The sequence below is a fragment of the Acinonyx jubatus genome, chromosome B4 (assembly GCF_027475565.1).
Source record: "Acinonyx jubatus isolate Ajub_Pintada_27869175 chromosome B4, VMU_Ajub_asm_v1.0, whole genome shotgun sequence".
NCBI lineage: Eukaryota > Metazoa > Chordata > Mammalia > Carnivora > Felidae > Acinonyx > Acinonyx jubatus.
This window is the reverse complement of record NC_069387.1, coordinates 12,581,902-12,595,517: the sequence shown is the minus strand read 5'-3', so window position 1 is coordinate 12,595,517 and position 13,616 is coordinate 12,581,902. Positions and strand designations below refer to the sequence as shown.

The 13,616-nt window shown below is 47.2% G+C and overlaps 1 protein-coding gene across 10 annotated transcripts in view; it reads left to right on the top strand.

Annotated features, from left to right (window-relative positions):
• Positions 1-13,616, top strand: part of FRMD4A (FERM domain containing 4A) — a 606,423-nt gene that overhangs the window by 415,139 nt on the left and 177,668 nt on the right. For all 10 annotated transcript variants that reach the window (XM_053225322.1, XM_027073468.2, XM_053225320.1 and 7 more), the window contains one exon: positions 4,108-4,173. In XM_053225322.1, the coding sequence (XP_053081297.1) occupies positions 4,108-4,173 (66 nt within the window). The remainder of the gene's footprint in view (positions 1-4,107; positions 4,174-13,616) is intronic.

Genomic DNA, 13,616 nt, shown 5'->3' with positions numbered 1-13,616 from the left:
ATCAGTGCCATCAAAAGACAGGCATACTTTCAAAATGAAACCTTGATGATTCAAAGTTGGGTTTCTGTTTGGACTCAGTTCTCTGGGCTGCGTCCCCCCCCCCCCCCCCGCCCCTACCGCCCAGGGACATTTTGGCCTTCCCAAAGGGAGACAGCGTGTAAATTCCCTGGTAACACAGGGTGCGTGGTCATAAATTCCCCAGGCCTGAAAATGGAGGCTCTTTGGAATAGAAGAATGAATTTGGAAAAATTCAGTAGAGCGTCACCTCTCCAGGGGTAGTTAATTCCTTCAACTGCTGAGCAGATAAGGTGAGATTCTTTGACGGAATGAGGATTTTATCTTTCAGATGAAAATGAGAGCCGCACAGTAAAACTTTTATGTGCGGGTGTGAGCTCAGTGTCACGTCACACTTTGCGTGCTTCGAAATAATTCTGAGAAAATGATATACGGCCTCTTTGGTGTTGCAATTAAACCTTCATTTGAGGGGAGCCTGGGTGGCTCAGTCAGTTGAGCATCTGAGTCTTGATTTCTTTTCAGGTCATGATCCCAGGGTTGTGGGATTGAGCCCCTCGTGGGGCTCCATGCTGTGCGTGGAGCCTACTGAAGATTCTCTCCCTCCCTTTCCCTTTGCTTGTGCTTTCTCTCTCTCTCTAAAAAACAAGAAACAAAACAAACAAAAAAAACACACCTTTATTTGATATCTTGGCGATTCCAATTTCCCTTTGTTTGTATCAGTTTTGTTGAAATGTGGATAAGTAAGTCAAGAACGTGTTTATGTCCTTAGCTTTTATGATAAAACAAAGCTCCAAACGTGTTTTAGGGACACCTGGCTAGCTCAGTTGGCTGAGCATCTGACTCTTGGTTTCAGCTCAAGTCATGATCTCACAGTTTATGAGTTCAAGCCCCCACATCGGGCTCGGTGTTGACAGCAAGGGGCCTGCTTGGGATTCTCTGTCTCCCTATCCCTCTGCCCCTCCCCTGCTCTCTTTCTCTCTCTGAAAAATAAATAACCATTAAAAAAACACTTTGTGTTCTGAAGGTTCTATAGGGACAGGCAGGTTTCCTTTATAAAAATTCTCCTGTGTCCCCCACCCTTCAGAGAATTTTCTGAAACCTATAATGTCTTTAAAGGAATTTCAAAATAATGTGCTGGACGGTTGTGCACTTTTTCTTCCTTGAACCTCCTCTGTGTTAACCTTGGGTTCTTTCTTTTAAGAACTGAATTGCTGGGACTTTGTACCTTTTGACATTTGGACCCACTTCACCAATTCCCCCCAGCTCTACAACTACCAGTAGGTTCTCTGTGTTCATGAATTTCTTTCTTTTTTTGTTTGTTTGTGTAAATTTCAAATATAAGTGAGGTCATTTGTCTTTCTCCGACTTATTTCACTTAGCCTGATGCCCTCAATGTCCATCCGTATTGTCACAAATGGCAAGATTTCCTTCTTTCTTCTAGCTAAACGATACTCCGCTGAATATACGTACCACGTGTTCTTTATCCATTTATCCACCAGTGGACACGTAGGTTGCTTCTGTGCCTTCTCTGCTGTAAATAATGATGCAGGGAAAAGGGGGATACATTTATCTTCTCGAATTCGTGTTCTCATCTTCTCTGGATAAATACCCAGAAGTGGAATGACTGTATCGTGGGGTAGTTCTATTTTTAATTTTTTGAGGAACCTCCATACCGTTTTCCACAGGGGCTGCACCAGCCTGCGTTCCCACCAGCCATCCACGAAGGTTCCCTCTTCTCTACATCGTCATCAACACTTGTTGTTTCTTGTCTTTTTGATACTAGTCACTCTAACAGGTGTGAGGGGTATCTCACTGTGGTTGTGATTTGTATTTCCCTGACGATGAGTGATGTTGGGCATCTTACCATGTGTCTGCTGGCCATGTGTAGGTCTTCTTTGGAAAAATGCCCCTTCAGACCGTCTGCCCATTTTCTAATAGGATTGTTTGCAGTTTTGCTGCTGAGTCCTAAGAGTTCTTTATATATTAACACCTTGCCAGATATGTGACTGGCAAGTAATTGTCTTCCATTCAGCAGGTTGACTTTTCATTTGGTTGATGGTTTCCTTTGCCGGGCAAAGGCTTTTTATTATGATGTAATCCCATTTGTCTATTTTTTGAAGCTAATGGGTTTTTAAAAATGAAGTCAGGCAGCTGGGATGCCTACTGTGTGCAGTTAGTGGTTTCTAATGGGATTGGAGCCCATTCTCCTTTTAAGGCGATTAACACCTAACGTTAAGAGTTCCAAGAACGAATAAGGACTTTTCACAGAGCCGCCTCATGCCCATAGCTGTCTGCTTTGGCTTTTATGTGCAAAATGACAAACCTCTGGACTGAAGTTCTCCTCCATTTGTACCGTCCTTTAACCTCTGTTGGAGTGCTTATGGGCGTGTGAAAATTCTCGTGATGATTTTTCTAAGAGCTGGGGACTGCTGAGTCATTACTGTAACTCCCATTCAAGAGACTTTATTCGGGCCCCATGCAGGCAGAGCCTGTTGTTTTGGTTAACATCCCATAACTAAGGAAATCTGACTTGATGGTAGCTTGGTGGGTGAGGAAGTCACCCTCCTTCTGGCGAAGGAGACTCTTCTCATGGGAGTACAAACCAGTTTGGGACATGCGGATGGTTAGAGAATAATCCCTGTTGAGCCAGAAGATGCTATCTCTCCCATCTTTCCTGGAGAAAGCACTCTTGAGAAGGGACCACCATAGCTGTATAGGGAGATAAGGCCAGGCCTGCCCCTGGGTCTGCATGAAGCAGCTGCTCACTGGGCAAAAAGAAGGTGGCTTCAGCGGGGGCTGCAGAGTCATATACAAATACGAGGGCTTGGAAGGACCCTTCTGGGTCTTCTGGTCCAGACAGCGGTGTTGGAACTTGCTCTTACCCATTGTAACAGCCAGTAGGTACATTTCCGGGAATTCTGCATGCCAGGGGTAAAACATAGCCATTATTGACATTAAATTATATAAATTTAGAGTCAAGTATGTTATATTAAAAACAAAGGTAATAAATACTCAAAACCCGTCGCTAATGGATGGGAAATTTCCTGTTATTTGACCAGACTTCACTACCATCCGTGCTCCTGGAATTATTTAAGTCTATTGCGTGTGTGGGAAATACCATCCATGTTGTCGTGTGGACAGTAACTGGAGATCAGACACCGTGAAGATATCTGGAGTGCAGAGAGATAAGTTTTGGTTAGAGCGGTGGCCCGCTGACATCTAGAAGGAGCCTCATTCTTCAAAGGATTTCCTTTGAGAGGGATGCCAGGGCTCTAGCAGATGCTACAAATTAAGGCTTCTTCCTTCCAGAAAGCCAGTTATTAAAGCTCTGGTGGCACTCCATTGGTACCAGCCCAGTCGCTTTTGTATAGGAGATGGGGCTGCAGAGACGAATGGACCCGGGGGGCCAGGACCCGGCATGGGTCTCCTCTTGCTTGCCTGGATGCTCTTTCTGTTACAGGGCCGGTGGTGATAGTTGTGAAAGGCACAAGGGTCGGGGGTCAGGCTTAGCTGTGAGCATTTAGCCTCCCACGTTCTTCTATCACAGGTGAAAGCAGTGTAGGGACTAGGGTACTAAACGATTATCCTGTGGAGAAAGAAGCTTCACAGACCTCAAAGGCAGTTGCGCGCGGGGTGGTCGTCTGCTCCCATGTGCTCGGTAAGGGGGACTGTCGAGGGGACAGGAGAGGTGGCAGAGACGGGATGCTGAAATCTGCCCCTGATGCGTGGTGATAACAATTACTGAACGGAAGAATGATTAAAGCGCGGAACACTTCTCACCACCTGGTATCAGGTTATGAATGTATTTGCTAATTTATTTTATATCTCCCCCGTAAGAACGTAAGCTCCATGAGGGCAGGGACCTTGTCTTGGGTGCTCTTGGACACCCAGCTCCCAGGATAGTGCCTGGCACATAGAAAGTGCTCCCTGAGTGATTTTAAAGGAAGGAGGGAAGGAAGGAAGGAACCCCTCCTGCCACTTCTGCAAGATTTGCCCAGAGCGCTGTGCCTGGTGTGGTCCAGCATAGGGCGCCTGTTAACCATCTGTCAGGCTGTTAGACTCTCAGTGACCATCGTTTGTCTTTCTTCGTAGATGACGGAGGGCCGTCGATGTCAAGTACATCTTCTGGATGACAGGAAGCTGGAACTCTTAGTACAGGTAAGTGGCTCTTGGCCAACGTTCTGAACTTCTTCCGGGGCTGATGTGGTTCAGTCTCCGATTCAGCCGATGGGTGGGGGAATATGTAAACGGGTTTTATTTTAGTTTTTAACACAATTTATTGTCACGTTAGCTAACACACAGCATGTACAGTGTGCTCTTGGCTTCGGGACGAGATTCCCGTGGTTCGTCGCTTATATGCGACACCCAGTGCTCATTGTAATGAGTGCCCTCCTCGATGCCCGTCACCCATTTGTTTTTTTGTTTTTTAAAAAAATTTTTTTTAACGTTTATTTATTTTTGAGACAGAGAGCGACAGAGCATGAACGGGGGAGGGTCAGAGAGAGGGAGACACAGAATCCGAAACAGGCTCCGGGCCCCCAGCTGTCAGCACAGAGCCTGACGCGGGGCTTGAACTCACGAACCACGAGATCATGACCTGAGCCGAAGTCGGACGCTCAACCGACTGAGCCACCCAGGCGCCCCAGATGCCTGTCACCCATTTATAAACGGGTTTTAAATCGGTATCTCAGAGTGTCTGAGAGAGGGACGGCGCACCATGGTATTTTTGTGTGTGAGTGCTATTTTCGTTCGTTCTGTTTCTTTGTACACCACGCCTCAGGCATTCAAGGCCAGATGTATATCTGACCTCCTGTTGCACGTCTCTAGAAAAGGAAATTCCACAACTGCCATTAGCTGTTTGTACTTGAAGGAGTTCGCTGTAATATAACACAAATAAGCCTCGCGGCTGCTAAAACAGATTTGGTCGTCTTCCCTGCTCAGAGAGGGATAGGGAACCATTGGCTGTTTTCGAGTTAAGCTTTTGTAAGTGTTGGGGAAGAGGAGCATTCTCCTGGCTCTGTCTTCCCTCCAAGGGCCAAGTCACCTCCCTCCCGTGGGTCAACATCACATCACCCTGGAACATCTACGTGTCCCTTGACCCGCAGGAAATCAATCACTCCATCTCCAAACTGAGCACACATCAGGGTCCAAGAAGTCAGAGCAGTATTAGAATCAGAGACCCCGGTCTTGTTAAGCTTACTGTTGAAAAAAAAAAAAATCACTGTTTCACTGAGAACCCTAAAGACTCGTGAAGCTGCCCAACTTGATTTAAAGAACTTACATCTGTTGTTCGACTCCCAACTTTTATCACTGTATGCAGTCGACATTCTCAGATGTCTGTCAGACTCTCAGGGCAGTGCTCCTTATTACCCAGAACGTTTTGCCAAATAAGCTGTAGTTCGTCAGTACATTGAAATGGTACCTGCATGCTCTTCCACTGCAGGAACTGGTTCTGTTGCAATGGAAGATTCACGTACAAATACCCTTACCTCATGCTCCCTCGTACGTCCCGCTTGGATTTGGAAATGTTCCAGTTGCTAACTTAAAGGAATTAATGCTTTAAAAAAATTTTTTTTTTGATATTTATTTATTTTTGAGAGAAAGAGAGAGACAGAATGTGAGCAGGGGAGGGGCAGAGAGAGAGGGAGACACAGAATCCAAAGCAGGCTCCAGGCTCTGAGCTGTCAGCACAGAGCCCCATGCGGGACTTGAACCCGTGAACTATGAGATCATGACCTGAGCTGAAGTCGGACACTTAACCGACTGAGCCACTCAGGTGCCCCTAATACCGTTTTTTTTTTTTTTTTAACATTTATTCAATTTTGAGAGACTGAGACAGAGCGCGACTGGGGGAGGGGCAGAGAGAGGGAGACAGAATCCGAAGCAGGCTCCAGGCTCTGAGCTGTCAGCACAGAACCTGACGTGGGGCTCAAACCCACAAGCTGTGAGATCATGACCTGAGCTGAAGTAGGACACTCAACCAACTGAGCCACTCCGATGCCCCAAGGAATTAATACTTTTAATTAGATTTAAATTATAAAGGCATTACAAACGCAATGTAGGAAACATAGAAAATAGGAAAAAGCTCATAATCACCGCACACTAATTCCCCTGTTAGTCTCATTTCAGCAAATTCCTTTCCAGCATTTTTTGTAGTTCTATTTCTTGCAAGGTTGTCATCATAGTGTGTGTAGTTCTGTATATTTTATTTTTCCACCTAACGTCTTTCACTGGCATTTTCCAGGTTGCTATAAGTTTTCATCTTTGTTAATATTAACAGAAATTCCAGAAATGGATATACCGTCATTATCTAACCGTTCACTCATTTGGGTACATTTAAGGTTTTCTGTTTGTTTGTTTTATGGTTTTTCCGCTGTTACCGGCAAATGCCGTCATTAATTTACCCGTGTGTATAGAGCTGTCCCGTGTTTGGGATTATGTCCTAGGCTAGATTCCAAGATTTATGGCCTTATTAAGAGTCAGACTTGTGGTTTGGATGTGGGGGGTGAGGTGAGCCAGCATACAGGAAGTGTAAAGTGAGTTAGATCTCCTCCGTTAGCAAAATCACTAACGAAGTATTTGGAGCTTTCAACTGTTAAGAATCAGCATGAAGAATTTGTAGGGGAGTGGCCTTGTATTTTTTAGATGCTTTTTTTTTTTTTTAATCAGCGTTTAGAGGTGTGGAAAACAGCCACTGTCTGAAACAGGAAATGAGGCCTCAAGTGGCAGTGAAGTTATGATCTGTTGGCCAGCCTGCCCTGGGAGGATGTAAACCAGGGCACTGGAAGTGAACTTGAGTCACAGAAAAGATATTTAGTTACTGCTGTGCACAGTTTAGGAAGGGCCATCCTGAGCCCTTCACAATCCAGATGGTGAGAAGTTACACTCTGCCCGTCCCCTTGGGCACACACGTCACATGTTACTTCCTCTTGCTAGAACTCTCCCTCCCACGCCCGCACCCCTGTGCCCTGCTGGTTTCTGTTAAGCCTCCAGTTCATGGCTTAGAAGATACTTTTCCCCCAACCTCTTGGCCCTACCCCCTGCCCCCCCCCAAGTCTTGTTCTTGGCTGTGTCTCCTCCCCTGTGGGTCCCCTCTTCGAGCACTGCCACAATTCAGTGTCACAGCTCGCGGTCATTGCCTGTTTACTCTGTTGCCCAGAGCCGCCCACAGTTTGAGGGCTGAGTCCGTGTCAAGATCGCTGTGTATCCGCAGCACCCGGCAGAAATGCCACTGAACAGATCCTTGTGGAATGAAAGAATGGGCTAATCCTAAAATGCCCTGGTATTATTTCCCCAAAGGACTTTTTGACATGGAACCAATGGCTTGGCAGAGGATTTAGTTTAGCACACACACAAAAAACTATACATAAAAAAAAAAAAGGAAGTGGGCAAACACCAAGTTAAATATGACTTTTCTTTCTCTTCCACAAAGTTCTCTTGCTCAGGGTTATGTTCTTTTGACAAAATCCTTTCTAAAGGGAGTCCCATATTGTTGAGCTTGTTTGGACCCACGCTAAGTTTTTGGTAGAATAAAACGCTTGGATCCCATAATTCTCTTTTTGATATTGCTAACTCCACAGAGTGATGTCCTTGCAGATTCCTTTATACTCAGTCACCCAAGTACATTGAGGGCCGAAGGGTTTGGTGTTGTTGGTTTGAAGACCAGTTTCAGAGTGTTTGTGACAAGGCTCAGATGAGGAAATGGCCCTTCTCAGTCTTGTGACCTGGAGTTGCGGAGCTGGGGAGGGGCGAGTGTTGCCGACGACGTGTACCCTCCAGGGTCTGTTAGATGGAGAGGCAGGTGTGGGGGAAACGTTTATCCCCCACGGGGAAGCATGTGCAGGTTTACACAAGAGCGGCTGGTCGAATAAAATCAGTAGGTAGCGGCAGAGATGGGAGGTCTGGTTTTTCAGCCGCTGTTAGAGTTAGAGACGCACGAAGGCTACATCTCACAGAACTTTGACGGCACGAGAGAAGCATTAAACGACGTGGAACCAACAACAAACAAGACCTGCCTCTGACCAGAAGGATTCTGATAACCGGGCACCCTCACAGATCATTTCCTGCAGTGGTATGGACCTGGCCCCTGTGACGATAGCATTTCCCTTTTTTGGGTTATAACAAAATGGCCATAATCCCAACATTTAAATGCTTTTTCTAAAGCCCTTTTGGGGGGCGCCTGGGTGGCTCAGTCGGTTGAGCGTCCGACTTCGGCTCAGGTCATGATCTCACAGTCTGTGAGTTCGAGCCCCACGTCGGGCTCTGTGCTGATGGCTCGGAGCCTGGAGCCTGCTTCAGATTCTGTGTCTCCCTCTCTGTCTGCCCCTCCCCCGTTCATGCTTTGTCTCTCTCTGTCTCAAAAATAAATAAAACGTTAAAAATAAATAAAAAAAATAAAGCCCTTTTGGGATTACTGAGCAGAATCTGTGCTGCCAAATCCCTGATTGCCCTGAGTAAATCCCTCAGTACCCGTACAGGCGAAAGGGCAAAGGTCCAGAGTGCACACGCTAGGATTTAATGTTTGAAAGGTGCATCTTGAAATCCACGGCCAGCAGCCCCCACAGCATTACCGTGTGACTCCGTAAGTCCTTAAATTCCACTTAAGGACAGCTGGAACGATGATGTGGGCTTTCAAGAGACAAAGCCAAGCCTCCAACCTTGATCGTCGTTGTGTGACAGGTTTCCAGCCAGATCACCCTCCCATCCAACCTGGAGACCCTGTCATTTGCTCTGTCAGCCAAAATTGTTTCAACCAGTTAGAAATGTAGTCGGAAAAGCCTGCGTCAGAATGAGGGAGGCCGCCCTCAAGTATGTCTATCAGCCTCTTCCTGATCCTTCTGTGGCCAGATAAGAGAGCGTCACGAGTGTTTTGTATTAAAGTAACATTCTCAAATCCTATCTCCAGGTGGTTATTCCTTTAAAATTACTTTCTTCATTTTTTTATTCTGCCTAGGGAGGGGAGCATTTTGAAAGCAAAGAAAGGGAACTGTGCTTTAGCCTTAGCGAGAATCATTTAAATAAGACCCAGGAGAATTTCCTGACAGTGAGGGTCAATAGGTGGGGGACTGGAAGCAGTTAATAAGGAAGATTCCGGATTCTTTCTCTTGGTTTCTTAAAAATAGAATAGATTTTCACTAGATTGGAATGGCTGAGGTGTGGCCGTGCCTTATTAGGTTCTCCTGAGGCTTAGGACATGACGCGGCCGCCTGTCCTACAGGAAGGCAGGCTGGGACAAGAACAACAGACACGTGCCTCGTACTTGTCTCTGGGCTGTGCCCGGCGCTGTAGACGAGTCGAAGTTACGCTCTGTTGGCTGCAATTCTTCCCTCCCTCGGATGGTAGAGCTTTACGAATCGGATTCCTCTCCAGCCCCACGACCCTGCCGCCGTGAACCCCTCTTTGTGTTCTGTTCAGGAAGCTGCCCCGGGATGTCAGGCGGCATTCCAGGATTGCCGTGTCTCTCCCTCTGACCCAGTCTCTCAGGAGCCTTGGGCGGCACTTTGCTGACCATCCACTTCTGTTAAAATAGAGGAACAGAGTGTCCTGTGACTCTGAGAAGTGGAGCCCGTTGTTGTTTTTCTTTTTTTTTTTTTTTTTCCAGGAGAATGAAAGATAGTAGCTGGGTTCTGGTTGTACATTACACGGTGTCCCCAGTTCTGAGAAAGCTGGTGGGACAGAAACATCAGGAAGGATCTAAAGCTGTACTGTGTAGTGAAATGGCAGTGTTCAAAATGTGCGCGGCCCAAACCGAGATGTGGTGTAAAATACACACCAGATTTGGAAGGCTTCATGTGGAAACCAAAGGAAAAAAGTGAAAAAATCTTATTAATGATTTTTATATTGATGATTCCATGTTGAAAATGGACTATTTGGGGGGCGCCTGGGTGGCTCATCCGGTGAAGCATCTGACTTCAGCTCAGGTCACGATCTCACGGTTCACGGGTTTGAGCCCCGCGTCGGGCTCTGTGCTGACAGCTCAGAGCCTGGAGCCTGCTTCAGATTCTGTGTCTCCCTCTCTCTCTGCCCCTCCCCCACTTGCTCTCTCTCTCTCTCTCTCTCTCTCTCAAAAATAAATAAACATTAAAAAAAAATGAACTACTTGGGGGTATCTTAATTAGGTTAGAGAAAATATGTAATTAAAGTTAATCAAACCTTGTTTAATAGGACTCCTAAAAAAATCTTATTTCATACTGGCTTCACATTTGTGGCTGACATGGTATTTCTGTTGGACAGGGTACCGCTAAAGGATAGAGAGAAGATCATTAGAGAGAAGATTATGGGCACAATCAAATTGTTTAGGGCTGCCCAGATTTCATACTGGATGTCCTCCCCAGGAATGAGCACATTTTACAGTTCCTTTTGGGGTATCACTGGGGCACATCTCATTTAATTTTTATATTGACTGTGTATTGATTTTTTTAATGTTTATTTTCGAGAGAGAGAGATAGAGTGTCAGTGGGGGAGGGGCAGAGAGAGAGGGAGACATCGGGCTCGAACTCACAAACGGCGAGATCATGACCTGAGCTGAAGTCAGACGCTTAACCGACCAAGCCACCCAGGCACCCCTACGCTGACTGTGTGAAGCCGGCACTAACTCAGCTAATAAGGAAACAGAAATTCAGGAAGGTTAATTAATTTGCTTGAGGTCATGTAGTCATGCATACAGCTTGAGCACAGCTCTTCTGATGCTACATCCTGTTTTCATTTCATTGCGCTGTGAGAAGTCTACATAATACAGACCTGGGACACGGTATAGTTCACCTGTAACGTGGCCGCTATGCTGGCCCCCAGCACCGGCATCAGAAACAACTGGAATTATCGCTTCTCGGCCTTTTGCCTAAGATCAAGTGTAGAAACAACTAGAATTAAAGGCTTCAGCCCCCATCCCAAGTCTAGAACCGAAGATGGGCTTCCCCGGGTCATTTCATTTCTGTGAGCTAAGTTCCTAGTCTGTCTGGTGGAGATCTGAGCGTGTGACACATGTAGTCCAGGATTTCCACATCAGGCATCAGCCTCGGGGTATCAGGTGTGAAAGGGACAAGCAGCAGTGGATTAAACCTTCTCATCATTTTTCTCCTGACAAGTCACGCTGGTGATATTCCAGCTTAGAAGTTGAGTAAGTTAATATGGGCCCTGAGTAAAGCAGCATAGAGGGTAAAGGAAATTTCCCCGCCTATAATGAGCTTAAAAAAAAAAAAACAACCATACAACGTCTGGTACCCTACTAGTGCTGCAAAGAACAGACAAACAGACTTGGGTTCTCTACGTGTGTGCACACCCCCACGTACACACCCTCACACTGCATTTTCAGCTCCGTCTGTGGTTAAGGATGTTGTTCTGTTAAAAAAAAAAAAAATGCAAGGGACGGTTTTCTACCAAGCAAACCAGGAATTCCCCCAAAGCACATGTTGCCAAGAGAAGGGAGAAAAAATAGAGTTGAATCCATATCTGCTCAGCTGAGAAGGGTGGTCCGATTTGCTTGCTGGCCCGTGCACTGAAGCATGAAGCGGCATGCCATCTGCTCCTGTCTGGGCCGAATTCACCAGGAGGTATGGTCTCAGCCGGGAGTGGGAAGCCATGTGCAGGAGCTGCAAGCCGACTGAGGGCCTCAGTGTTAAAAACCTTCTGTCCGGGACCTCCCAGACCACCAGGCCACCTCAAAAAAAAAAAAAAAAGCCAGAAGGGTGTCGATCAGCACAGCTTTGGCTGACCTCACACTTCACCACGATTGCCATCCTCATTTATTAGTCTCGTCTTTGCAGAACGGGGTGCTCTACCAAATGAGCCAAACAGATGTGTTTCCAGCCCCCGGGGGGTGGCTGGTAATAGGTAACATTTTAAAGGCACATGATGAAGCAAACTGATGTTAAGGTATAGCCGAGAGGCAGAGACCGCAAGGCTGAGTCCGCACGTAATCAGAAGTTCATTTCATTGCACGGAGGAAGAAATAGCCCGTAAAACATACCCTTGGGGGACACACCCAGCTAAGAGTCTCCCTCTGGGCAATAACTGAGAAACTGGTGAGCTGGGCTCCGGTTGAGAACAAAAGAGAATCTCCCGTCTCCCTGAGGGGCAGTGATGGAGGGAGGAGTGTCAGGATCGGGCAGATTGATGCAATCATCCGGGGACCCCGCCCCCAACACACAGGCGCACGCGGCTCCTGGACCAGACAGCTCAGCCAGGCACAGGGTAAGAAGAGGTCGTCTGGGGCCGTCGGGGTCCAGGCTCTGGTTGCCAGGCAACAACCCCTTTGCTCCCCTCCCCCACTTCCTCCAACACCCCCACCCCCATTCTCCCTTGATGCTAATTTCAGCCAGTTTTAAAAAGTGTTCACGGGAACCGTTTGAAATGGCCGATTTGGGGCCAACTTTGTTCTACACAAAGGACAGTTTCCTGTGGTTCACCCCAAATGGGATGGAGAATAAGGAAAGGGAGAGGAAGGCAGTGCTTCTCCATGCCTTCCAGGAATGACCCTCCAGAAAGTTGATTTCATGTTTTTGCTTTGGTGTCACTGCCGAGTTATTTTCTTTGTTTCCCTCGATCCCTTTACAAAATCATTTTCCACGTATTCTGCAAAGTAGCCCAGTTGGAGTGTAGGCAGATAAGGAACCTCAGGAGATAGCTTGTCCACCCTGGGCTCCTAGTTTTGCCTCTCGGCTCCCGAGGGATAAGAAGGGTGGGGCGGAAGTTGGGGGGTGGATTGAAACAAACTTACCACACAACACAGCTCAGCAACATGGGAGTGGTTTTGTTTGCAGGGGGTGGGGAAGACACACATAAAAACACGCATATGTGCACACACCCCTCAGAACTGTGTGGCACCAACGAGAAAACCGGCCATCTGGAAGCGATGGCGTCACAGGAATCTGGGAATTAGCAAATCTGGGTGTTTTTTTGTTTTTCATCCATAACTCACAGATTGGTGTTTGGCACATTGCTCAGTTCAAATACTTGCTCATTTGGTAAACCTCAGTTGTTCATCTGCTACTGTGCTGTGGAGATCCGAGCGCCTCCCCTTGGGGCACGAGGTCAAGTCTAGAGGCAAGACGTTATTCAGGCCGTAGGACTTTTTACAAACCCGGGGTTGGGGGTTCCTCTTCCCGAAAGGGGCTACCTCCTGTACTGGGGACAGCCACCTCCTGGTGCACCTGTACCAGCCGCACCCTGTCCTCCCTCATTAAGGAGCCCAGATCTGCTCTTTCTGGTGGCTCAAAAGCCATCCGTTCATTCTGTTTGAATTCTTCTGTTGGCCCCTGCCAGCCTTCCGTAATCGGACGTGTCCTTCCTACGAGGGCAGTATATTAAAGTCGTGGACAGTGTGGTTCTGCCCCTCGCTGCCCCCTCTCTGGGTGTGCCCTAGGGGGTCATAGTTGTGAGTCTCTCCCCGGCAGAGTGGGCGTCCTGAATTTTACAATTGTGTGGAATTAGAACCATGGGTGTAGACAGAAGCAACCACATGACCCCACAGTAGTCCTTAAAACCGGTGGTTCGCAAACGTCTCTTACTTGCAGAATCCTCCGTCCAGTCCGTATAGGTGGAGAAGTTCTGGATCCCACCTGCTGTCCATCATCTCTTATAGTGACTGACCCAAGGGGCGTCCA